The sequence below is a fragment of the Diadema antillarum genome, unplaced genomic scaffold (genome assembly GCF_040938485.1).
Source record: "Diadema antillarum isolate AM-2024a unplaced genomic scaffold, OU_Dant_1.0 seq00000735_RagTag, whole genome shotgun sequence".
NCBI lineage: Eukaryota > Metazoa > Echinodermata > Echinoidea > Diadematoida > Diadematidae > Diadema > Diadema antillarum.
Genome location: NW_027271635.1, coordinates 27285 through 53500, shown reverse-complemented (window position 1 = coordinate 53500; position 26216 = coordinate 27285). Strand labels below are relative to the sequence as shown.

At 36.3% G+C, this 26216-nt stretch overlaps 1 protein-coding gene across 1 annotated transcript in view; it reads left to right on the top strand.

Annotated features, from left to right (window-relative positions):
• The window catches only part of LOC139738304 (paired box protein Pax-6-like), a 30087-nt gene extending 4455 nt beyond the window's left edge, over window positions 1–25632 (top strand). Inside the window, exons 2-8 of the mRNA XM_071648943.1 lie at window positions 15806–15989; window positions 18612–18770; window positions 19929–20086; window positions 22403–22568; window positions 23351–23556; window positions 23903–24079; window positions 25208–25632. Coding sequence (XP_071505044.1) covers window positions 15806–15989; window positions 18612–18770; window positions 19929–20086; window positions 22403–22568; window positions 23351–23556; window positions 23903–24079; window positions 25208–25522 — 1365 coding nt within the window. The 3' untranslated portion in view covers window positions 25523–25632. The remainder of the gene's footprint in view (window positions 1–15805; window positions 15990–18611; window positions 18771–19928; window positions 20087–22402; window positions 22569–23350; window positions 23557–23902; window positions 24080–25207) is intronic.
• Window positions 25633–26216: the final 584 nt, after the last annotated feature.

Here is a 26216-nt window from a genome sequence, read left to right as displayed (position 1 = left end):
CAGAGACTAAAGAAACCAAAACGCTGATTGCAATTCACCGAATGCCAGCCGAGCGAGAGAACGGACGTCAGACGCAGAATCCGCACCGCGCCCGCGCCTTTCTTCGATCGTCTGGTGACAATGTCTACACGGAAAGAAAACAAATAATTTAGCATCGCTTTATTGTCTTGTTATTTGCTCGTTTTCAATTGATATTCGCGGAGGTCGAGAAAGAAAAGACTGCTCTCGTTATGAGGTAGCGTATCACCGTAGGTGCCTATTGTGGCAAAGAAAAATATTGAAAATCGATAGAAACGTCTGTTCATTAACAATTATTATCACCGTGTCATTAAGTAGTCGTTAGTGTTTGTTACAAGCAAACGTAGCGATTTGTGGATCTTGGGCCTAAGCCAGGTATTAGGGCTACTTGATGATGTGGCTACTTATACTTCATTTTTTTTTTCTTGGCAGCTTTACATAAGCGTCGATCCCTTTGAACATTTGCATCTGTGCTGGTGTTGAGTGAATAAAAGGAGAATGTAAATAGGGAGGGACAAAAGTGTTGCAGGTGAATATAAATGTTCCAGATGATGATAACAAAAATGATGGTGAAATTCTTTTATTCTGATATACTGCTCGGAATTATCCGTACTTGTATACATGTGTGTTTATTTATGCGTGGTATAAGTGTATGTGCTCACGTGCTTCAAGTCATGTCCATATAAAAAGGAAATAGACATAATGAGATGAATGTTGTGAGGAAGAGGAAAGCTTTCGGTTTGTAGTATAGGCTCCCACATGTATATCTATGTATATATGATTATGTATATATTATATATGAAAAGCTTGCTTCCAAAAAGCGCTAAACCCACCATTTTAAATAGATTTAGCGCCTTTTGGAAGCAAACTCTTCATATGTAGATGAATAGCAGCAATAGGTTTCTAATCGGTGTCCAAGAAAGAATTGATTCACAACAGTAGTTCATACACGTACGAAAACTCCGTGAAATACGTATAGTTTTGAAAAAATACACGTCGAACATACGTATGGGCGAAAATTCGTCAAAACTACGTCTTTCACGGAGTTTTCATATGAACTACTGTTGTGAATCAATATATGTATATTATATATTTATGTATAATATACGTTTATGTTTATACATGGGCGATATATATATATATATATATATATATATATATATATATATATATAGTAGTGCGAGAAGAAGAGCAATCGTGGACGTAACTAGTGGTCAGGTCAATGTGCGTGTTTATTTCGGAGCTTTCAGTCCCGTTTATATAATAATACATATATATATATATATATATACATACATACATACTGTATTTGTTTCACTTGTAACATCCGATTATGGTGGACGAAGAGATTAGATAAACAGAAGTTCGTAAAGTTGCATCTAGTCAAGTTCAGACTGATATGTAGAGAACATAAAATGATTCTGAGACATCATGAAGAGACAAAAGAGTAAATATGATGCATACACGTGCATTTCCATCAATTCTTTTTTATTAGCTTGTATATGTTTTCACAAGACACGATAGAGAAAGGACATCTACGATTTTCAAAGACGGATCGCTGGAAATAATGTAACCCGTCGACACTTCAAGATGATTCTGTCCTTTCCCACACAGACTGCAAGCGATTGCTTGGTCTTGAAATTCATTTCGTGTTTACAACCGCAAAAAAAAAAAAACAAACAAACAACAACAACAACTTACCACTATTTTTCATGAAACAAGAAAAGAGATCTCATATTTCTCTGCAGCAGCGGCCTACGATCGATCATTTCCCGCGCTTCAACGACTCTGTCACGAGTCAACCTAACTGGCTTGGAAAAGTTGTGAGAACGAGATATTTCAATCAAAAATAAGAATTACATGATCTGGCTGAGATTCATCAACTTGTTTAATTTCAGTTCTCACTTTCGATACAAGTCTGCTCTGATTGTTGATTTATCTGTCAGTCAGTCAGTCTGTCCGTCTATGTCTCGCTTCATCTCTCTATTAAATTGTTCTATGAGTATACTTTTATCTGTCTTCGTAGATTTTTTGCTTGTCTTGTTTACTGAAACTTCACCGTCTGTTTATCTCTCTCTGTACTGCGCCTTTGCAATGCCTGGGAAGGTGGAATCTGGACGATAGCAAGTCGTGTTTTCATAACATAAGATGGCTGACTTGTGCGGGTCATCACGACGATCACACAAGGCGGATTCTCACGTTCCCGGATGGGAGAATTCTGGTTGACTCCTAGAGTTTAAACACCTATCGCGCTGTCTACGAAAACAACGCGGGTAAATGGACATCGAGCCGAACGCATTGTTTTGTTGAGGCACTCCAGTTGTTAATGGCGGGAAGCGCAGTCCCCGTCCCTGGGTCACGTGTGGTGGTATTGTCCCTCGTCTTAGCGAACAATGATAGAATAGCAATGCATTGTGACGTCATGTTTTCCTAGAAGATGGGCAATACTAGTGGAGGGAGATGATGAAAATATTTGAATTGTAGGCTTAATCAAATGAAAGTTTAATTTCATCAGCTGTTTTCCCACGGACAGGTTTGAAGCCCAAACTCCCTGTAGTGAGAGAAAGAGAAGAAAAAAGTCATGAAGTGATCATGGAGGGAAACCCATAGGTAAAAGCTCGGATGCCATTAATCGGGTAATTTTCATGCAATATCCTTTGATGCATACCTACTTCGTTATAGATGTTAAAGAAACAAAAGCCAAATAAATCTTGTATAGAAGTGACCTCAAATTACAGGATATCAAAACCAATAGAAATTTGAAGTTCATTGTTTATTTATTTATTTATTTATTCATTCATTCATTTATCTATTTATTCATTTATCTATCTATTCATTTATTTATTTATTTATTATTTATTTATTTATTCATCTATTTATCTATCTATTTATCTATGTATTTATTCATTTATTTATTTCGATTTTATTTCCACAGGGTAGCTGATAGGCACTCAGTTCTTGAAATTGATAAAGTAATGCTTAGTCATTCATGCGTTCACCATAAAGCCATGCGGTGGAATATAATCCGTCAAATTTTTTTAGCATATATATACATATTATGTATATATACACACATTGGCTAAAGCTAACATGATTTTTTTCGTCCCTTGTATAACGTATAGAGTACATAGGAACTACATGTTTACATATTTAGAAACTGTATCTTTTGTAGGCAATAACTTTGGTATGTTATGTGCACAAACACAATAATGATGATAAACAGAAACGTGATGTAAATCAAAATTAATTACGGTGTAGTATTTCAAGCAATGTAATTAAACTAATTCTCAAAAAAGTTTTGAATATTACAGAACTGGAATAATAGCACAGCTGATTTCTAATGATGTCAGTTATATGAACCGGTATATTCTAAAGAATCAAAGATACAGGATACTTTTAGTTTATTTTCTTTCAACTGGCTGTAAATGATGGTTTTTAAAGATTGCACATCGGTGGCAATTGCATCTGCAAGCATGTCATGGCTGTGTATAGCTACTGCAAAAATCTGTAACTAGGTCTTGATGACTTGTATAAGGATTTTATGGCGATGAACCAGAACCTAAAATAGTTTTAATGCAAAATGGGCTAAGCTCCATTTTGAAACATTTCAAAGTAAATCCATCATTAGAGAGAGCAAAATTAAACCTTTGCAGTAATACTTCATTTGTAACATAACAAGGAATATTCTAGAAGTAACGATTGAGAATATCCTGTGTTTTCTTATTATTTCCTTTATTTTTAGCCGCTTAAATCACAAATATCTCAACTTAACAATAATGGATTAGAATAATCCATACATCCATAATTTACAAAGTACACAGGATAAGTTGCTTCTAAAGCAACCTCACTTAAAAACAAGAGTAACTTTGGGGGATTATGCCTTCAGTTGTGCTGCTCCAAAACTTTGGAATAAATTACCTGAGAAATGAGGAAGGCCCCATCACTTGCTGTTTTCAAATCTTTGTTGAAGACTTACCTTTTTTTCAGAAGCCTTTGATTAATTTGTTACTTATTTTTGTGTGTGTCTATTAATCAGTAACAATGTCAGGAACTCTGTTACATCACAGCACAGTATTATTTACATAGTAGCTGCACTATACAAATTTGTCTAATTATTATCATTAATTATGGATTTAGCTCCTTTTGCGATAAAACTATTCTTATACTATAGTGACAACTGAAAGACACCAGAGGATATTGCTGTGTTGCATAACCCCTCATGGAGCTTTTGGGCTTCTAGAACTTAAGCCTCCTGCTGTCGGTATAGTTGTGTATACTATGATGGTATAATGTAATGTAATATAATATAATATAATATAATATAATATAATATAATATAATATAATATAATACAATGTAATGTAATATGATATAATATAATTTGATATAATTCAATATACTATAATATGATATAATGTAATATAATGTAATACATGTATAATATTATATAATATTATATTATATAGTGCAAACGCCTTGTAGTGTAAATGAAGTATAATGCTGATAAATGTAACATTCGATTTTTCTTTTATCCTGGGAGCGCAATATATTGTGAGATATGATGAAAAGGGACGTCGGAGGACGCCAGCCGGGATTAATAGTTATCACAATTAATAAATAATTATGTATATGTGTGTGTATATCATAAATATTATATATATATATATATATATATATATATATATATATATTGTTACGGGAGGTTAACTTTGGCCTAACGAACCATCATAACCACCAAAAATACCCAGACTCTCAAACAAGGTGTTTGGTCGATCTCGGTCATCTTGTCGAACTCTTTTATTTACATATTCCTCCGCGGAACGATAAAGTGCCCAGAGATGATAATACAATGCACATGTATCCATAACACTTCCCCCCCCCCCCCTAAAAGAGTGCATATAACGTTTTAACACAAATGGACTCTATGTACGTTGGCACAATATTTTGGAACAGCATTGTACATTCCTCTTCCAATTCACTCTTATAACTCCATGAGTTTACCATGGTTGCATCATTATAAGAACACATAAACAAAGTATGCTATGGCTATCATCATCACAACCTGTGATAAAACATGTACGACTTGAGTACCATTCAACATGTTCCAATCTTACACTCTCGTGAGTTACTGCTGCTTGTGAGTTACAGCATACTGGAATTGCATGTAGTTGTGCAACACTGAATACTGCAATGTTAACTTTCTCAACACCTTTTATGCAATCATGTCATGCATACAGTACAAACAATACACTTGTACCAAAATCATGTGGTTTCCTCGTTAGAACACACATGTAACATAAGTCAATTTTTTACACTGTCATTATCAACTGATTAACCTGTGTACAACGATTATAAAACACGTCATCTCTTCCACAAGCAACTGCATATAATCCAACTGTTGTAATCATATTACAACCTAAAACCAAAACATCATATTCCATGATATGTGACTTGCATATACCTGTAGACGTTGTGTCAGCATCTATTGAAATGTCAAGATATCAACAAATGTCATATACCCTTATTATGTTTCTGAAAACTTGCCTGTCAACATACAAAACACCAAGAGTATGACCTACCTAACAAAGCATCAAATGAACTTGAATGAAATATCCTCGATGATAACTTGTGTGTATACCTGTATACATCCCTGTATAACACAGTTCGCTTAAATACATTCCTGCTGGTGTGTTGAATCAACTGTGAAATACTGGACACCTTTACCAAGGCAATGATTGTGCTATAACAATGAGCAAAAGCTATGTACACGTACATGTGTAACTGTATAATTTCTGTACCTAATACAGTATACATGCTAATCAAATCCAAAAGGCAACATCCAATAAACTTAAGGTGTATGCCACAACAAATTTAACCAATACCTGTGCATGTACAAGTATGAAACTTCAAATACCTGAACGGTACTTACATTACTCGATACATAAAATTTTCTATCCAAACAGCAACACTACCTGTTTGAAGTTATTTTACCAACAACTCACATTCTTTACAACTGTTAATGGCTACCGGAACTTAAAACAGCCTTCATAATGTCTTCTTTTGGAGAGTGACTGTTACGGGAGGTTAAAGGGGAAGGCTAGTAACTGATCAGTGGGAATCAGTGGAAATGCTGGGAGATGATTGTTCCAATCCTTATGGGATTCATTCAAGAGTTCATTGTATATCTATTGTTGTGTGAAAATGATTTGCTTCAGAATGGTCTCATATTCAAGTAATGTGCAGTTTAATGCTTCCAGGTTAGCGTCCCTGGTCAGTGACGGAGCATTAAATCTGCACATTTCTTGAATATGAGACCATTCTGAAGCAAATCATTTTCACACAACAATAGATATACAATGAACTCTTGAATGAATCCCATAAGGATTGGAACAATCATCTCCCAGCATTTCCACTGATTCCCACTGATCAGTTACTAGCCTTCCCCTTTAACTTTGGCCTAACGAACCATCATATCATAACCACCAAAAATACCCAGACTCTCAAACAAGGTGTTTGGTCGATCTCGGTCATCTTGTCGAACTCTTTTATTTACATATTCCTCCGCGGAACGATAAAGTGCCCAGAAATGATAATACAATGCACATGTATCCATAACACTATATATATATATATATATATATATATATATATATATATATATATATATAAAAGGAGAAATCGGTGCGTAGCTTTGACATCATTATTCCTATATATAAGCTATACATTAATGTCTACATCTGATTATACGAGTAGTGTTAGAGTTAATACTCACAAAATTAATATACGACACTAAAATATATAGGCCTACTCACACCAAACAAACTAACATTGGATGAGGGCAAATATCTTTTCATTCTCATTGTACACAGTTTAGTTGTACACAAGAGATCATGCAAGTGATGCAAGTGCCCTTTACATCGACGTAAATAAGCGCTGAATCGACCAGTGTTTTCAGCAAGAATTTCGTCAGTTTGAACACTACACTGTACGAAGTACCCCTGCGAGCATATGAATTAGAACTAGCACTAGTGCCGGGCAAAGTCTCGGTGGTCTGGTGGATGAGACGCCTGTCCGGAGATCAGGAGGTTGTAGGTTCGAATCATGCTTGGGTATGTATGCCCTAATTTCTTTTGTCATGGATACTACTATACTTACCAATTCAGTGCGTATTTTATGTCAGAACATGCACTGTTAATTCATGCCTTAGTGAAGTGCATTTGGAGCATTGTTTCCTGTATGTAATGATCATTGTTCGTTATGTACGACTGCATATGCTGTAACGCAAACAAATGTCACGTGCTACCAACTTGTTGATTAACCATATTACATCTACTTAAAAAAAAACCAAAACATATATGTAATGTAAAGTCATAACAGTCAACGCGAAGCACATGAAAATGATGGAAATCACGTAAAAAAAAACCATGAGCATGAAAAATGTTCCAGAGTTTTCCTTTTTCTTTTTATCTTGAAAATATGTCGAAGAACCAGTTACGTTCTGTGCTATGAGATTCGTGCGCTGGCAACATACGACGTGTTGCGCACACCATTCTCAGGCACACGCAAGGCGCGTGGCCGCCAAGACCCCGTCCAGAATTCCAAATGAAATCAGGCGATATGCTGTCGTTTCAAAAACAACTTCTTAATACGATCATATTCAAGACGGAATTTGCTTTTCTCTACTAACATACGCTTTCCTGTCTGATGAATCACCCGAATTCCCCACCTGCATCGCCGCCATGGGACTGGATGTGGATAATAATTCGTGACAATCGACAAATTAGTTTGAAATAATAGCGATTCATTACGACTTTTCTTGCAAACGACACCTAATACGCTAGATCTTTCTCTGCTGAGTGTAAACAAGGCCACGGCCAACGACGGCCGCAGTGCAAACACGACAAGAGCTGCGCTGAGAGTTCAAATATTTGATTTTGAAAGGCATCATTTCAGGCTAAATGATTCAACGAATATTAATTCGAAGTCCAGGAGGAAGGCAGCTTGTTTAACAACGCTCGTTTCAGCGCGCGAGACAAATCAGAGATCTGCAGTAGTTGGGAATTAGACACTTGTGACGTTTTGATGAGAAAGGAAGTGTTTGAGTGTTGGTCCAAGAGGAGACCAAGAACGAGACGAGGGTTTGAGGCTACATAACGGGTGTTTTATTTGACCTTGTCGGTATCTAGGTAAGAAAAAAAAAATAAGGTAGCCGGCAGGGACCCGCAGACAGATATAAAATCATAAATTTCATTATTTTGTGGCCACTTCATAGAATATAGGCCTATACTTAAACAAAACGAATACAAACACTATGGTCCCCATGGTAACTTTCGTTACTTCAAGGCTTTAGTTGATATTTGGCAGCGTTAAATAATCAATTTAACGATATTACGAAATCACGTCCCCTCAAAGATTGATCTTATATGACCTTGTTTTATATGAAAGTTTTTGCTTTGTGTTTCAAACTGTTAACTAGGTCTGTTGTTGCCGTTGGACTGTGGAAATTACATTTGCTCGAGCAATTCGAACGTTTGTTTGTTTATCTGTTCATTGTTGTTTCACAGTGAATGCATCGCTTTTACTATGAACTCCATACAGATGAATGCCATAAGCATAGTCTCTGTCATATTATGCGTGGATGCCAACTACGCACGTCACAACCTCTATTAGTTTAACAATGAAGATAGATCTTCTTTACGTTTCATTGTAACTTTGATCCAAACCATGGAGACGAATTCCAGCCACAGAAATATAATGATATTTTCAAGAAGCACTGAACTTAGACTGTTAAAGTCACGTGTGCAGAAACGTATAGAATACTTTCCTAAATTGGTCTTTTTTTTAATCCCTTTTTTTTGGGGGGGGGGGGGGTAATTACTGTGGTCCTGGGGTAATCGAAACCCATCAGCCCCGGTCTGATCATAAATGGACAACCCCCTCGGAATATCCTTTCGTCTAAAGGGATGATATAGTTTTGGTTAAGATGGAGCTTCAGGTTTTCAACCGTTTGTGGTGAAATATAAGAAACCTATTTTGAAATATGAAAGACCATGACATTCTAAGAGGAATCCAAGGTTTGCTTGATGAAAATTGGGTTTGAAATACCCAAAACATGGCACTACTATTTAAAGCTTTGTCATGGAACCCACCCTTTATCAGAATCGATTTGTTTCAATTTGTTTCATTTTATGTCAATGATATCTTTCACTCTTCCATTTGCTTTGAACACTGAGAAAATGTTGAAACTCGGTCGAACAGCTAACCTATATGACAAACGTCCTTTTCGTAGCTCTATACAAACTTCCATACAAAATATTCACGCCTTATCAATTCTCATCGCAATCAAACTTAAGATCTCCCGCTTCACAAGCAATATAGGTAAATGTCCAACATTTCAAGGATTGACTATAAACCTGACACTCTTACAAGAACATAAAAGTAGGAGGCCGACCCTACTCATCACACATGATTTCTATTTCATAAAATTTAGAATCGTATGATGATTTCTACATTTACTTTGTAGAAGTTATCGAATACATATATCTAATGATATGATGCGGTTGTTACGTATGTATAACCCTTGTAAATCACTTGCTTTTCTTAAGATACGACTTGCAAGAGGAGTGAGTTATTGGCACAATCAAAAGAATCCACATCAAGCGACTATCTGTACGTCGGTAGTTCATTTGTTATTCTTAAAAGAGCTTTTACTTTACTTGATATTTCCCATCCCATGATTGGCTTTTCCCCTTGAGCCATGTGTGTCCGATGTTTAATTAAAAGCTAGCTGGGGAAGGCTTCAGACAGGCCCAAGATGAGGGCTCATCACTCATTAGAACGTGATTAACAAGCGGCCAATATACGGCGCTCTTGTCGCTATTCAGTGTAGGACGTGAATACAACCAATCTCAACAACAGAGATCCTATTCAATGTCAGTTATTAAGGAGAAAGGAAACTTTAACCTGTCAAAATAGCTTACGCTGGATGCGTCAAAATACGGAATGTATTGTTTCTTAAACGACACAACTTAATTGGTGTTTACTTTGTTGCGTATAGATGTACGTCTTTGTCTGCAGTGTATGCATACACCGTTCTGTTCGGAAATGCCCTTCCCCATTCCCTCACCCTGGACTCGACAATCATATTCACTTTTATTTCTATGAACTATCAATTAATTGCGGATACCAACCTCTTGCACGTCGTAATAGCCGCTTCTCATTTTCATAGCTTTAAGTATTAACGGCTATCGCCGGATATGGTAACTATGAAATTCTCCGATGACGTTATGGTTGAACGTATCTATTGAATGATAAAGAAAACATTCTGCAAAATTCCATCCGAAAAAAAAAATGAAGTAAACAACTCATCAGTTGCTCTTTTTCATAACAGCAATCTTTAACTGGCCATGACCATTTTATTTGAGACGAATTATGAATCGAAGAACTGGAATTTAACTTACGTTTTTGGCAATGTTTCGCTGATTAATCACAATCAGCTTCATCTGGCATCCTTCCAGAAGAAGACTGGTCGTTATATACGTGAAGCTGTGTAGGAACGTCACGCAAGGGTGCACTACCCGTGCGTGACAGACGACCTAAAAGAGAAAGGCCACTCATTTAACACAAAAGACGTGGTCATTCTAGACAGGGAAGCCAATTGGTTCAAGCGCGGTGTTAAAGAGGCCATTTGGGAACGAGTGGAGGAACCTAAACTGAACAAGAAGGGGGGCTTACGGTTCAACTTGTCACATACGTGGGACCGGGCAGTCCGTGAGATTCCAAGTCGTCTGTCACGCACGGGTAGTGCACCCTTGCGTGACGTTCCTACACAGCTTCACGTATATAACGACCAGCCTTCTTCTGGAAGGATGGCAGATGAAGCCGATTGTGATTAATCAGCGAAACGTTGCCAAAAACGTAAGTTAAATTCCAGTTCTTCGATTCATAATTCGTCTCAAATCTACATCGACTGGATAAATAATAACTGTCATCAACATACATGACCATTTTACTTCGCTTTCTACCCCCCCCCCCCGCAAAAAAAAAAAAAAGATTCATTGAGTAAACAGTACAATGTAATATTTTTCAAAACGTCTCACATAGGGTCACCCCGTCCAACCCATCCCTCCCCTCCAAAAAAAAAAGACTTGTTTGTTTGTTTATTTGTTTGTTTCAACTGGAGTCAATCACATCACACTGAAAGTTCTTAATGATACAATAATCGATGCGCAATGTAACAAAATCCTGATTAAGATATTTTCAGAGCACAGTGTAGCTGCATTAACAAGGAGTAGGACAAAAACATTACCTGCAACATAATTGAAAACAGCAATTAGCTGAAAGAACGAAAACAATTACTATCTGGACTATTGAGGGATTCAGTTCTTCATCGACGTAAAGGCAAATAATTTTGTTCACGCAACTAATTGCGTAGTCAGACAGAAGAATAATATGAATTTATCTATCTATTTATATACAAAACTCCTGTTTGGTGTCTTGTTTCTGGAACATGCAATTTCCTCGCCAGGATAAAGCGTTTTGATGCCATTTTAGTTTTTTTTTTATCACTTTCATTATTACATATATATAATACACAAAATTAGGATTATGTATAAGACTCAACATATTTGTTTTTCTTCTTCAAGAGTTGACAATGCTTCCTCAAAAAAGAATGAACACAACTTATTTTTGCAGTTTTATGAGGTTCTAAATTATTCTTTTCCCCTTTCACTTAACATGTTTCACTTTCGCATGTTTTCAAGATTATTTTGGTCGTCTACATATGCTTACAAGAAGATTTGTATACATCCAATATCCTCTTTCTTGCTTTATAAAGATCTTAATCCGACTCAATATAACCTTATACCTTTTTACTGAAGCTTGTTTTAGATTATGAGATTTTGATAGTTTGCAAGAGAAATCGGAATGAGCAAACATCATATTGGTAGGGGTTCTACGTGATCAACGAAGATACCAACAACGTTAATGCATCACAATTTGTAAGATTTTTTTCATATCAGACTGTAGTTATTGAAATTCCAATAAACGGCAAGGGACATTAATGATAAAGACGGAGATAAAGATAAATATAGATTCCTTTTCTTTCTTTCTTTTTCTTCTTCTTCCTTTTTTGAACTTTAAAGCCTAAAAGTGTCATGAGCATCGTTTCATGGATTGTATAACATGGAAGTATAACATTATCATTATTATTATATAAGTGGTTTTCTTCAATAAGAATAAAGCTTATTTACCATTGTGTTCACTTGCTTAATTTCACACATTAAAATGTATGTTCAAGTATTTTGTAATGCGTTGAGTTTGGTTTTTGTAGTATTTGAATGATTTTTGTGACATCGGGAAATGAAATTCAAATTGAATCTGTATTCAAAAATGATAACTTTGATTACTGTTTCCAATTAATATTATCTACTTGAAATCTATAATCAATTATCGATCAGTGGGAGTCCATCCGTAGAAAAGCCAGTGCCCTCTGCTGGCTGATAAAGTTTCTTTCTTAGAATTTCCTTGTTAAGCCTCTTTTTTTCTCTCTAAATATGTTGTATATTTTGAACATATATATATACTGTTAACTTATATAATGTTAATATTTTTTTTTACCTTACCTTTTTGCTTTGTAACGAGAATTTGGAAATAAATTAAATAAAATGAGATGATTTAAGAACAAAAGTGGATTACGACTAGAACCCCAAAGGAGATTTTCATTTTTTTTTTTGGGTGAGTTATCGAAAGATATCAAAATACTCTTTCTACACAATGAATGCACTTTCTTGAGTAGGTGACACAACTTGACAGATGTGTGGTAACTTTCTGAACGCCCGCAGTAGCTACTCTCAATACACTTACTCGTGCCACTGTACAACAAAAAAAGAAAAAAGAAAAAAAAAACCATGTGGGAATGAAACATCGTTTTCGCATGCCAAATAATCTTCAAAGATGCCGCCGTTTCTCGGCATTCGCTACAAACGAAACCGACCATGCAATGACTCAATAAAATGAAAGATTTACTTCAAGTCTGACGTGTGATTGACACGTGTAGTTTTTCCCGGCATCTCTTCAGCCTGCGGATAGTTTGCATGGAGTGTTCAAATATTGACTCATTATTTCTAAACAGTCATTTAGACGAAATCATCTGTAAGAAGGGCACTTTTAACCGTTCTCCTTCCTTTTCCATGTTAAGGTTGAACAATTATTCTTTTATTCCACAATATTATTGAATAAGCTGTTGTGAAATGTTTTGAAATGAAATGACAATTCGCTCAGTCTTTGTTGACATTTTACGTCGGATATGATTCGTTTGATCACGTGTTTATAATAACAATAATAACAATTTCATCTTGGTCATTACTATTCTAACGACTGCATAGAACATATGTCAATCATGTAACACAGCTGATGTGTTGACATTTTTATCGCATAATGCAGACCCATTGTAGAATTGACTACTGTAAAACTCTCTATATTTTCTCTCTGTTATATTCTATTCTGAATGATTTTGGCGTAACTTCACGTTATATTCAATTCACCTATTCACTGCTTTAAAGGAAATTGTACCAGAGTCCGCTTACTTTTGGTTTGCTATCTTTCGCCTTCATTTTTTTTTTATTTCATACCTCTTTACATTTTCCACATCCTCACAAATCCCTCCCTCAGTCATATTCTCTCTCTCTCTACCTCACCCTCTCTCGGTGCGTCTTACTTTCGTGCATTATTCTTTGCACAGACGTATTCGTATACACCACACGTTCACACAAGCACACCCGCGCATCGTAGACGAGCTTGCTTTCCTATTGGTTCTTTGCTCATTTTGATACGGTACCTTTCATTCTTTATTCTCTCTCTCTCTCTTGCTGACTGTTTTCATCACACACTTATCTCTGTTACCTCTCTCTCATCCAATTGCTCGTTATCGAATTCATAGTTGTGACGTCACAGAAGCAGCGAGCGAATCAGGCACGTGCAAGTCCGACAGGGATAAACTTTCCCCGCAAATCTGGGCGCGCCCTAGCTGCCTCCTGTATTGCTATCTGGATTTTTATTAATTTCGCCACAATCAGTTAAAGCATTGTGCTTACATGATGCGTTATTTACCTTTCTTTTGTTGAACCCTTTCGAGGAAAATAAATCTAGGTATAAATGTCGTAAGTTGTGCATGCCTCGCGTCAGTAACAGAATTGCTGTCGAGTCGAATGCACGCTGTATTTACAAACCAATATCGGTGAAGTCGCCAGGAGCTACATGTTGAAGATGGCTTTACAAGGTAAGAAAGCAAACATTTTCTCCTATAAAGTGATAGTATAGTATAGAGTTGAGGTGAGGATTTAGCACTTAGGAAACCACGTTCTGAAATGTTAAAGTGCATACAATTCTAGGAGGAATTAAAAGTTTATTTTATGAAAATCGGTGTTGAAATGGCTAAGATATCCAAAAACAAAGTATTAATAAACAAAGCAATTGCAAGGTATGTCATGCCTTTCCTTAGGATTGCTTTGTTTTGGATATCTCAGCCACTTCAAACCCAATTATCATCATATTATAACCTTTGAATTCCTCTTAGGATTATAGTATGTTTTTTTATATTTCATGAGAGGTTTCTAATAGTTCGAAAAATCATCATAAAACCAATGCTGGAAACCTGAAACCCAATCTCAACCGAAACGTTTTATCTTTTAAATCAATAATTATAATATACTCGTATGTGGTCATTTTGTTGAGATCAATATAATTATTTGTGGGCGTTTTGATTTTCTTTCACTCAACATGATTGGACTGAATGAATCTTTACGTCCTATATTCCTTATCAATACTTGTATTCTCCTTTGTGCAATGCTCTTCGTATATAATGTAGTGCTTAAAAGTGACCATACACAGATACAGCAGCAAGAAATTTATATTATTTTTTTCTGCTCTATTTTCGATTTTCTATGTGTTGCGTTATACTTATTTGAAAGTATCATATGGATACTTTTTTCACACATTTCAGATTCAAATTTAGATTGAACTTGAATTAATGTCTGGTTTTCTCCATTAAAGATATCACAAATAAAATGCTGCAATTTTATTTCCACCTTTTTTTTTTTCCAAAACCAATGAGAGATACAATCCGCACATTAAAGCATAATTAAAATTATACACTAGTCAAGCAACAGAATAGGAAGATTATAGTGACTGTAAGCCTGGCAATGAAATGGATAAATAAACGGTGATCATTCTGATTGAATTATAGTACAATATTTTGGTGGGATTGGAAAACATTTGCTACTCATGAAGGTTAAAAAAACTAGTGACTCTTAATCTGAAATCATGTCAATGACCATCTCTAAGATCGTCTCTGTTAAATGATGTCATATTTGTTCAAATTGAAATTTGTCACGTGTCATATTTATGACACAAGCAAAGATAAATCGTTTGTCGAAAAGTCCTCAAATAGAAGGGAGTGGCTCTAAGTTTGTTCAGATCATGCACATAATTATCACATGACCTGTCATTTTATCACTTGCTGTCATTTGGTCAAGGCATGTCATTAGCTTTCACTAGGTCACTACAGAGTAAAGTGAAAATACTTAGGCCTAGTCAAGGATACGGCTGTATTGAAAGTAATGGAAAATCAAGGGCGGATCCAGAAATTACGTAAAGGGAACGCCTTTACAAAATTAACGGGGGAACACCAGAGCCCCTATTTTTCTTTTTATTTCTTTTGTTTTAACAAAAACATTAAGAGGGGTGCGCCCCCACCCCTTGGATCCGCCACTGATAATGATACATGTAGTTACGGTCTTTTGCTTTAATAGGGAACTTACCACCGTACGATACCTTTGTGCCAGCGGGCCCCGGTAACTTCTCTCCCGGGGATCTTCGGCGTCGGATGGTCAGCATGGTACCGTGTTCTGCACGTGCGTGTGACTTTTCCAGAGAGCTTTTCTTACCCCATGCATATGCAAGCAAGCTTCTTGGTAAGCTATTTGTGTCTGAACATTATCGCAGCTAACAGCCTTGTCAGCTGCATACATCATGATCAGATGTTTAAGATATCAAAATCAACTTTGATTTTAGAAGCTGAATTCGGTATGTGCGATTTTCCTATATAGATTTTATCGATTAAATTTCCTTTTTCCTCATTTTGCATTTGCTTGTGGAAATTAATTTTATTAGAATTTATCTAACTGGCTCTATTGAGCAAAACATAGACTGCTATCACCTATAAAATATCTTTGAAAATCTACTCCCTCGAATTATTTTTTTTTTTCAGAACTCGGCAAGCGAAGCGTTTTAATCGATCTGTTTTTAATAGTCGTTTAGCAATTTTTAAAGTGCATTTTTCAAAACAATATAGCCGTCACGATGATTCATTGCTATACGAACTGTCCGTGTTACTGACGTATATTTAGTGTATCTCATGTCATGTGAAATTCTTTATTTGCATTACACCACCTCTATGGAAAACACGTACGTTATAGATTGGATGATGAGTCTTTTAAAAAGTGCCGTCTTGTGATAACTCGCTGTCGGTGTCCCTACTTTCATCAGATATCCAAAATGGTCAGGGGTTTCCCAGCAAACACATATCGTTTTCAGAATGTTTCCAAAACTTTTTTTTTTTTTGGGGGGGGGGGGTTTAGGTTCGATTCGTCTTCGCAAAATGGACGTTTATAAAACTTGCATAAAACGTCAAAGTTGGGACTTAGCACTTACGACAAAGCACAATTTTTTTTTGGAAACGTTTTAAAAACGTCCATGGACGTTACAAGACGTTTTTATTATGTCTGCTACGTCTTCGTCCTGTATAAACGTCCACAAAACGTTTTTATTAGGTCTGCTACATCGACTTCGTTTTTAATGAACTATTAAAAAAAAACGTTTTCATTTGGTCCGCTACGTGTTCATCATTGGCTTCTTTATCACGAATATTCATGCTACTTATGAATATTCAAATAAGAAAATATAAGATTTGTGTGTGATCTGATTTTAGTAACCATGTCTTCATACATTACAACATTTTGCTGGTATATTAAAGAACTTGATACAGATTCATCAATAGGGAATAGGATGTAGTATCAGGTATAGGTGGTAGGACATTAGGAACAGATAAGGATAGGATTATATGGGATTAGGATACATTAATCCCAAGTTGTGCTTGTATAATCTCATAACTATAGGGCCCTATTTTTTTTTTAATACCCAATAAAAAATAAACATAAGACGTTCTTAAAAGGTTCTCTGGACGTTCTACACGGATATGAAACGTTCTCTAAACGTTCTGGAACGAATCAAAAGACTTTTTAGACGTTCTTAAAACGTTTTTAAACGGTCTAGACGGTTTTAAAGGTTTTCTGGACGTCCACAGAATGTTTTGAATATTCTTGAAAGGTTTTACTAACGTCTCTAACGTCCAAAAGGTTTTCTGCAGGTCCTTAAAAATTCCGATAGCTTTTTTATTGTTTTTTTCAACGTTTAAAAACGTTTTCATAGCGTCCATTTGAAACTTTTTAAATAAGTCGAAAACCTTCCACAAAAAGACGTTCTGAAAACGTTTTGACAAATCGTCCAAATAACGATCTTCGAACGTTTCATGAACGTTCAGAAAACGTTCAAGAAAGAAAGGCGATAAATGAGCACATATTTCATTGAATTCTAAAGCAATAACAAAAATTATGATTATGATGATAATGATACTGATAATGATAACTAACAATCATACTAACAATAGTTGTAATCATGATGATAATGATAATGATAATGATAATAATGATAATAATGACAATAATAATGAAAATGTATTATAATAAACATAAATAGGTCTTCATAATCCAGGGAATAACTTGTGAAAGTGTCGCAACTGCTCTACCAGAGGGCTGTGCCATTATTACCTCTTTGCCAGGTACCTATTCATTCACCTGGGTCCAGAGAGCCATAGAGTGGGAGTGTAAAAAATCTAGTCCAATTAAGGACGTATAGGCACTCATTGGGAGCTTATCCGCTCACTGCACCATATTATTCATCTAATAATGCACAATATAGTATTAATGATAAAGTAAATTATAATGTGAATATTTAATATAAAAAAAGGAGAGTTCCTTCGGGTTTAAAATGGATCATCTTCTTTTATACCCCATTGCTTTATCATGAGAATAGATTTCTTCTTCCGTGCGTAAAGTCACACCTTCATGACAACGTATTATTACTACAAACTTCTACAATCGTTTTACACTTTTCTCAGTTTACGTTATGTTACTTATGACACCTTATTTTCTTATACCAAGGAAAGTGAAATATCTATGTCCTTTTCGAAAAATGAAATAAAATTTGAATTGAATTGAACTTAATTTAAGAAAATTGTCAGTGAGTTCGAATCAGGTCCCTGGCATCCCGTCGTACATGTGACTAGGATAATGACCCCCAGGATAAATTAATAATCAAAGATAATCCAGTCACCACAGTTTCCGAGTTGGGAAACATGCGAAAGGGGTGCAGCATGCTGCAAACGTGTAGAGAATTTGTTTAGGCGTCAGTTCTCGGCCTCAAACTTTGCTTCACTGTGATCTGATTTCTTCCCGCGGTTCTCTTCTTATCACCAGCTGGACGATTCTACGATCCTCCGCCGACCCGCAGCAGTGCCATTGGAGGCAGCAAGCCCAAAGTAGCGACCCCGGCAGTGGTGGCCAAGATTGAAAGCCTGAAGAGGGACAATCCAACAATCTTTGCTTGGGAGATCAGAGACAAACTTGTGGCGGATGGTAAGTTCAGAGCCAATTGTGGTATTAAAATCAAATATACACACTTATAATGCAAGAAGCTGCAATAAAGTTAATCTATGGAAATGTCCTAGTCCGAAATTAAAGCAAACTCTTCGTCAAACAGGTTTAGTCTTCTTTTCTGCTTGTATATTTTGGTTTATTGTATGTGTATATTTAGTGTATCTTCTATATAAAACTGATTTATGATATCTGAAAGTAAAATAAATTCCAATTTAAGATAATTTTGACAACGGTGTACGCGCACCTACATGCCTTATTGACTTTTTATGCGTACACCACTTTCCATTACACTTTTGCCTGTTATATTCTGTAAGTATTGTAACCTTGATGCTGTTGTTGTTCTGTTTTTATATGCGATTATGTGTATGTTTTATCTTGTAACACTGGATGTTTAACGTTGTCTTTGAATTGGTTTGAAATGGATATAAACAAATGGAATTGAATTATAATTGATGTGAAGTATCACACAATCTTTCTCATAATAGCTTTTTTTCGACATATTTGTTCTGATGTCATTACATAATAGTAATTTTTGACTCATAGTTATTATCAGTGATGACATCATTCATGAGTCCAAGTTTTGACAAAATAAAAACTGTTTATCCCTGATTTTGTCGCAATTAACAATTGGACGCTTTCACACTAGAACAGCAAAAGTCCGATTAGAAATGTGGCTATCATCTTTGTAGACGTCTTGCAAAATAATGCAACCATAGTCATTCGAATGACAGTTGACTTGTAATAGTATGTGCGATATTCTCATATTGGTATCATGAACTGAAAAATTGAAATTATTAGGAAGTCATTAGTTGTTGTCTTCTAATTTATGTCGATTATCACTATCTTATTTGGGCCTTTCGCATATTCAGATAATTACCTTCATTTTTACTTACAATGTATTCTTTTATAGAACACTTTTTATTATACAGGAAACTATGAATTTGTGAATTTTATCAGCAACATTCAGGATATGTGATGCTTCCCAGTGAATCCTTAGATATTTGTTGTTTTCAGCCATATCGTCCACACATAACAGTAGTCTTGAAAATCCTTTAATATGCATATTTCGCGGTGACGTCCTGTTGCGACAACAACATTTATGATTAATTCATTCATTCTCTTCATGATCATATGCAGGCGTTTGTACAACGTCAACCGTCCCCAGCGTCAGTTCGATAAACCGCATATTGCGCAATCGAGCTGCGGAACGCGCTGCCGCAGAATACGCACGTGTGACTGAGCAGGCGTACTTACGCGCCTACCCGGAGCTCTGGTCGGGCTCCTCTCGATCGCACGTAAGACCCCCTTTCCTTTATTTGTGGTATTTGTTCTCGACACCGTGATTTTTTTTTCTCTCTCTCTTTTCAGTTACTATGGTTTCCTCAGTAATGTGGCGGTGTGTAATATGTTTTAAATGTCATAGGGTACATGCAGGTAATATGAGACTATTAAGCTCATTTGCATAAATGGCATGAAGATGCATACAGAGACACCCATCAAACTTTGTTTTTGGGAATTAGCAACTATTCATCCTTCCTTTTATATAGCATTTGCACCAATCAAATATTTTTGTTGACAGTTAATATGTAAATTATGACATCATCGCAGAAGGCTCATATTACCTGCATGTGCAGGTAATATGAGACTGTGCATGGTAGACATTGTGTCAATGTTAAAATGACAATCTTATGTCTTAAATTCATGAGTTTTTTCTATTGTTGTTGTATGACTATTTAATTTTAATAGATATCATATGAATATTATCTAAAACTGAGACAAATAACACAATTTTAAGCCAAAAATTGATTTTAAGCATGAAACGCAATTTTCCGTGTGTTTGTACACAAATCTCAGAAATTCTCAAATTTGACGCCGACATGAGATTTCATTACCGACATGAGATTATTACGTAAAGGTCTTTTACTTTTATTTTTACAAAATAGGTATCAAATGTTGCACAAAAGTTCAAGGAAAAAAAGATAATCCTGATGGGCATTTTATTATATTTTATTATTCTTTTTTTTTTTTGCAACTGAGCTAGGCCTGGCCTAGCTCAGTTGCAAAAAGAAAATTGATAAAAAATAATAAAAACCGCGGAAATATCACACAAAACGTTGAGACCCCAGTCTTTTATGGTTAAAACTATGAAAATTGTGAATTCAAATGTTTGAAGTAATCGTGTACAGTATCGAACACATAAAATAACACTTAAACTGAAGATTATAGCACACGAAATTAATTGTGGCATCAATTTGGAAGCACCCTATCTAAAGTACACAAATATCAATTTACATACATGTTCATATAGCTGTGTGTTGTACTTTGTGTACTTTGAATATAAAAAAACTGTCAGAGAAGAAAATGAAGTATTTTGATGTTGGCTTCTATCTAATTAGGCAAGTCACTTGAAATCAGAGATGTCAATAAAACCTGTCCGCCATATTGACGTCTCATATTACCTGCAGCTTGTTGGGTCTTGTTGGTCCCCTTTGAAGCCATATAACACATATTTAGTACAGTACATAGACCAAAACACACTTTCTTTGGTTAAACCAATCAATGAGCTTACGTAAAATGCAAAGAATTGATTTCACACACAATAACTTTACTTACACCAGTGTAATTGGTGAAATGTCAAATCTTATATCAAGGCTAAAAAATACTGTAATTTTTACATATCTTTTCAGTATTTGGTGATATTCTCACCAAACTTTCAGTCAGCGAGCAGGAAAATCATAAAGAACTAAGCACAGTGATGATATCAAACTATAGATGGCGTTATATGCATTTAGGAAGTGGTTCAGGTGGAGTAATAAGGGTTTTTAAGTCACGCGTGCCATATTACCTGCAGTCTCATATTACCTGCATGTACCCTATCCTCTTTTCAAATCGTCTAAAAAGTTAAGTAGGCATTGAAAGTAATCTTGATGATGGTTAACTTCTGCATCGCGTCTCAACCACAGACGTTTTCGTTACATCTCTCTATGAAGTAAATGTAGAAAGCCAGAAAATAATGCTGCAATTTTGTTGTTGCTAAAATCTATATACAAAACAGCTGTGGTGTGAATGTGACAAAATTTTCCAAACAGCAACGTCGTGATGTCTTTTTTCAATGTTGCTAAAATCTATACACAAAACAGCTGTGGTGTGAATGTGACAAAATTTTCCAAACAGCAACGTTGTGATGTCTTTTTTCAATGAGCTATTGTATTTTTTGACGGGTATAAGTAAGTTAGACAGCGAAAAAAAAGCTCAAAACTTTACATTTTCGATCACTTACGCGAAACATAAATATTTACGTTACCGTAACGTACAAACAGAATATCCTAAAACTGTCCTTTTTTTGGTTTTGAAGCATAGTGCCTTCAAAAGACTAAAGAACAGCCAGCTAAAGCAAAAATTAATGTACGAAAAAAGAAACATAAATATCTATGAAATATATTAATATTTAAAATATCCATAGACATGCTAATGGCATGAGTGACCATTGCATTTTAAAAGACAAGTATTTTCTGGGGGGGGGGTTATATAAGGTTCAATACATATAAAAAAGCAAGTTCATGAATTCGAGTTTTAATGTCCCTTCTTCAAATCTAAAATATGACAATCAGCTCGTCCCTGCCATAACGGTAACACAGGCGCTGCGCCTGGACAATTTTAAGGGTGCGCCCTCTACGGTGACGAACCAGTCTTGCCACGAGCCATCATTGGGGCCAGGCTGCTGCAACACACCGACACCTCCCTGTAATGACTCACTGGCACCTTCGGTTGGGACAGGTAAGTTTCAGAATTATGCTACCAGTACAGTCTGACATACTCCAACTGGATTTGACACCTATACCAGTCTTGCCAGTGAGGTGGGAATTTTACAACAAAGTATCAGCGGGGTTACTCTTGTGACATGCAGTTGACACCATACTGACATTCTATTGTTTGATTTGATTTGATTTGATTTGATTTTTGGTTTCTGTATTATCATCGTACATGCATGTACATGAATATATGCATACATAAACAAAAGTTGTTCATGAAATTTTCTTCATTGCCTTTACATAATGTACAGCAAAACGTATGAGCAATACAACGTATGAGCAATACAACAATGAATTGTAAGAAAAAGAAAACGTTATTGATGTAACACGTAGATGACATTTGACATGTTTTGGAAAATGTCGATAATAATCAGCGAATCGACCCAGGATTGGCGTGACAAAAAGGACATTTCACTGGTATTCGTATTGTTACAAAATGTTTTTGCAGTTTGTTCTTTGTAAAGATTTGTCGATATATAACGCAGAGATTTTCTGTCGTCCTGATGAGAGGGGAATTTGTTTGCTTATTTGTTTGTTTGCTTTGGGAGAGGAGATATTCGGGTGAGCGCTGTAGATATATTGTTGTTCTAATCACACTGGAGTGTATCAATTTAAATCGTCTTTGCTCGTTTGTCATACATAGCTGACATGACTTTCTTTCTCGCCTTGTCTTTTCTTATTCAAATGATGTCGATGAATTTGTAATGACGTTTATTCGACTGATAATCAATTTCAACTTTTGCACAGTGACTACTCCTCAAGGAAACGATGATTTAAGGAATGACGTCATCGATGTCCAAACTCATGAGGATTCCTCCACCCGTGAAATCCTCCCTTCGACATCGTCATCAATATCGTCCACGTCTCCAACGTCGTTTTCAATGGACGACTTCGTCAACATGAGCCTCCTTGACTGTCAGGGTGCCGCCGCTGCTGCGGCCGCGGCTAAAGAGGTATGAGTTGACTTCGAGGCTTTGTTTTGGCATCTCTTCTTAAATCAGAACCAAAATCCATCACAATCACAATCTGCTCATTAAAGTACACTCATTTGATTAAAGTATATTTTATAAACAAAGATAGTCAACCCCTATAATCATCTTACAATCCCGATGAAATCCCATTTTCTTTGCTCATTTTTCCGCTAATGAATTACATTCTTTCTGGTCAGTTTATTCTGTCTTCAAGTTGATCTGACAACTTTGTCACGATGTTTGCGAGTGCGTTTGTTGTCTTCGTTGGCTTGTTTAAATTTGCTCAGTGATTTAAATATCTCCACAAAATTCTTATATTTGCTCACAGATGACGAGGGCTGCTGCGTGCGCCGCCGCCGCCGAGCGCAAGAAACTCCGTCGCAGCCGGACGACGTTCACGCAGACGCAACTGGCCGTGCTGGAGCGCGAGTTTGCAAACACCCACTACCCTTGCGTCTCGACGAGGGAGGAGCTGGCTGCTAAGACGAGTCTCTCGGAAGCCAGGGTACAGGTGAGAGCCTGTTTGGGGCTCTTTTCTTCTTCTTTTAACTCTGCTGGTGACTTTAAGCTATTATCTACTCTATTTTCTACCAGTGACCGTGCTAACTATTCCGTATTACTATTGTGCCACTTGAAACGAGTATCAAGACCTGGGGCCCGTTGCATAAAAGTTACAATATGATAACTTTGCCAATGGTAACTACCATGACAACGATACTCAACAGCCAGTCAACATCAAGAGTTCCATGGAAGTTACATTTGGATGGCAAAGTTACCATAATTGTAACTTTTATGCAACGTTCCCATGGTGTACAGACAACCAAAACTAACGGAACAATACTCAAAGTACGTGATATCAAAAATACAAAAAAGACATAAAAATTACGTCCATTCATTTAAAATTTACCATCCAATTTAGGCAAAAATCATGTAAAAATAATGTCTCCCGCAAGCGCTGGCAAGACCTCAATTATTTAGCATTTGGGTTTGTCGAAGTTTGACAAAACGTTGAGGCCATGATAATGCATCTCATGTTTTACTTTCAATATCACAAAAGTAAAACATTCAAAAATTTGTAAGCACATGCCATTCTAATATTTCAAACCTACATAAGTGTAAATTTTTGGTATAATCTTCACCGTAAATCTTTCAACGGATAGGAGAGGTTTCTTCCACGAAACATTCATCACACTCAGAAAGTAGTTGTGATAGTTTGATACACTATTTTCCAAGAATTATCACTTGCAGTGTATTCACACTTTCGAAACAGTAAACCGTCCTCATGGAGTTGTTCAAGAATAGATTATTTTTCCAGAAAATTTTCGAAATGTTAAAAAAAAAGAAAAAAATAATCTATGTATACTTTACAGCCTAACTGACGAGTCGACAGCCTAACTGACAAGTCGGCAATTAAAATTGCATTCGGGTGACGAAAAAAAAAGAAAAAGATATTGCACAGTTATTGGTTTCGTTTTGCCTGTTCACCGAGCACCGTCATTGTAGTTCGTCCAATGCATTATGCATTTTTTTAAATGCATTATCGGGCCATTCTTTTGTAACATACTGTACAGGTTAATTTGTATATTAGAAAGACACACATTTGTACAACATCCATGTGTGCATTATTTTCCAGGTCTGGTTTTCCAACCGACGTGCTAAGTGGCGACGTCATAAGAAGCTGCCAACCCAGTCGGGGATGGCATCTCAACACCAGTTACCATACCAACACGTTTCCATGACGACGGCCTCTGCAGCGGCTGCCGCCGTAGCAGCAGGCTTCCTGGAACACCATCCCTCCTACTATCCGCTGTACGGCGCCCTCTCCCGGCCCGAGTCGTTCAAACCCATACAGACCGAGGGCTGTAAATCTCTACTGAAGACAGCAGGAGAATCATCTGCCTTTAAACCAGTGACGTCAGAGGCTCTTACTCCTCCTGCATCTTCCTAAGACACTGATGTGACGACTGCCTCAGCTTACCGAGGATGACATTTTGTGTTTGTGTCAAGATATCCTGACCAGCACCCGACAGTGTCATCAAGTGGTCCGAAATGGCCTATACCGGGAGAAAAGAGAGAGCTCTTCTGCATTAGGGATAAGACAGTGCTATGTATTAAAGTGAGCTTAACCCAGGCAGAAGTCGGCCAACTACTCAGTCATTCCCTGTCTAGACAATAAATATGATGTAAAGAAACATATGTGCTAATGTAATTAGCCGTTGTACTGTTTGGCAAGAATTGTGGTCTGCTGACAAAATAATGAAAGTCATTCATTGTTTATAGGAATGCGATGGTACTTTATAGGTCTCCCGTTTTATAACAATGCAGTATGCAGATATTTTAACAACAGTGCAATATTCAGATATTCGTTATCAGTGCTCCCATAAGAGGATGTCGAAATATAGACAGTGCCCATGGAGTGTAAGAGGGTTTTCTTTTTTTTTGTGGTCAATCTGCTGTTTAGATGTGCGACGACAGTAATAGAAGAATCTGTATTGTAAATGACAGCATTCACGAGAGGCCTTGATTATTGTAAATACATTTCGTTAGACGCATTAAGGTATTTTCTGACACAGCTCATCTGTAATGATGCATTTATTACTCAGCGCTATTTATGTACAGTCGTATGATCATTTCAGAAATTG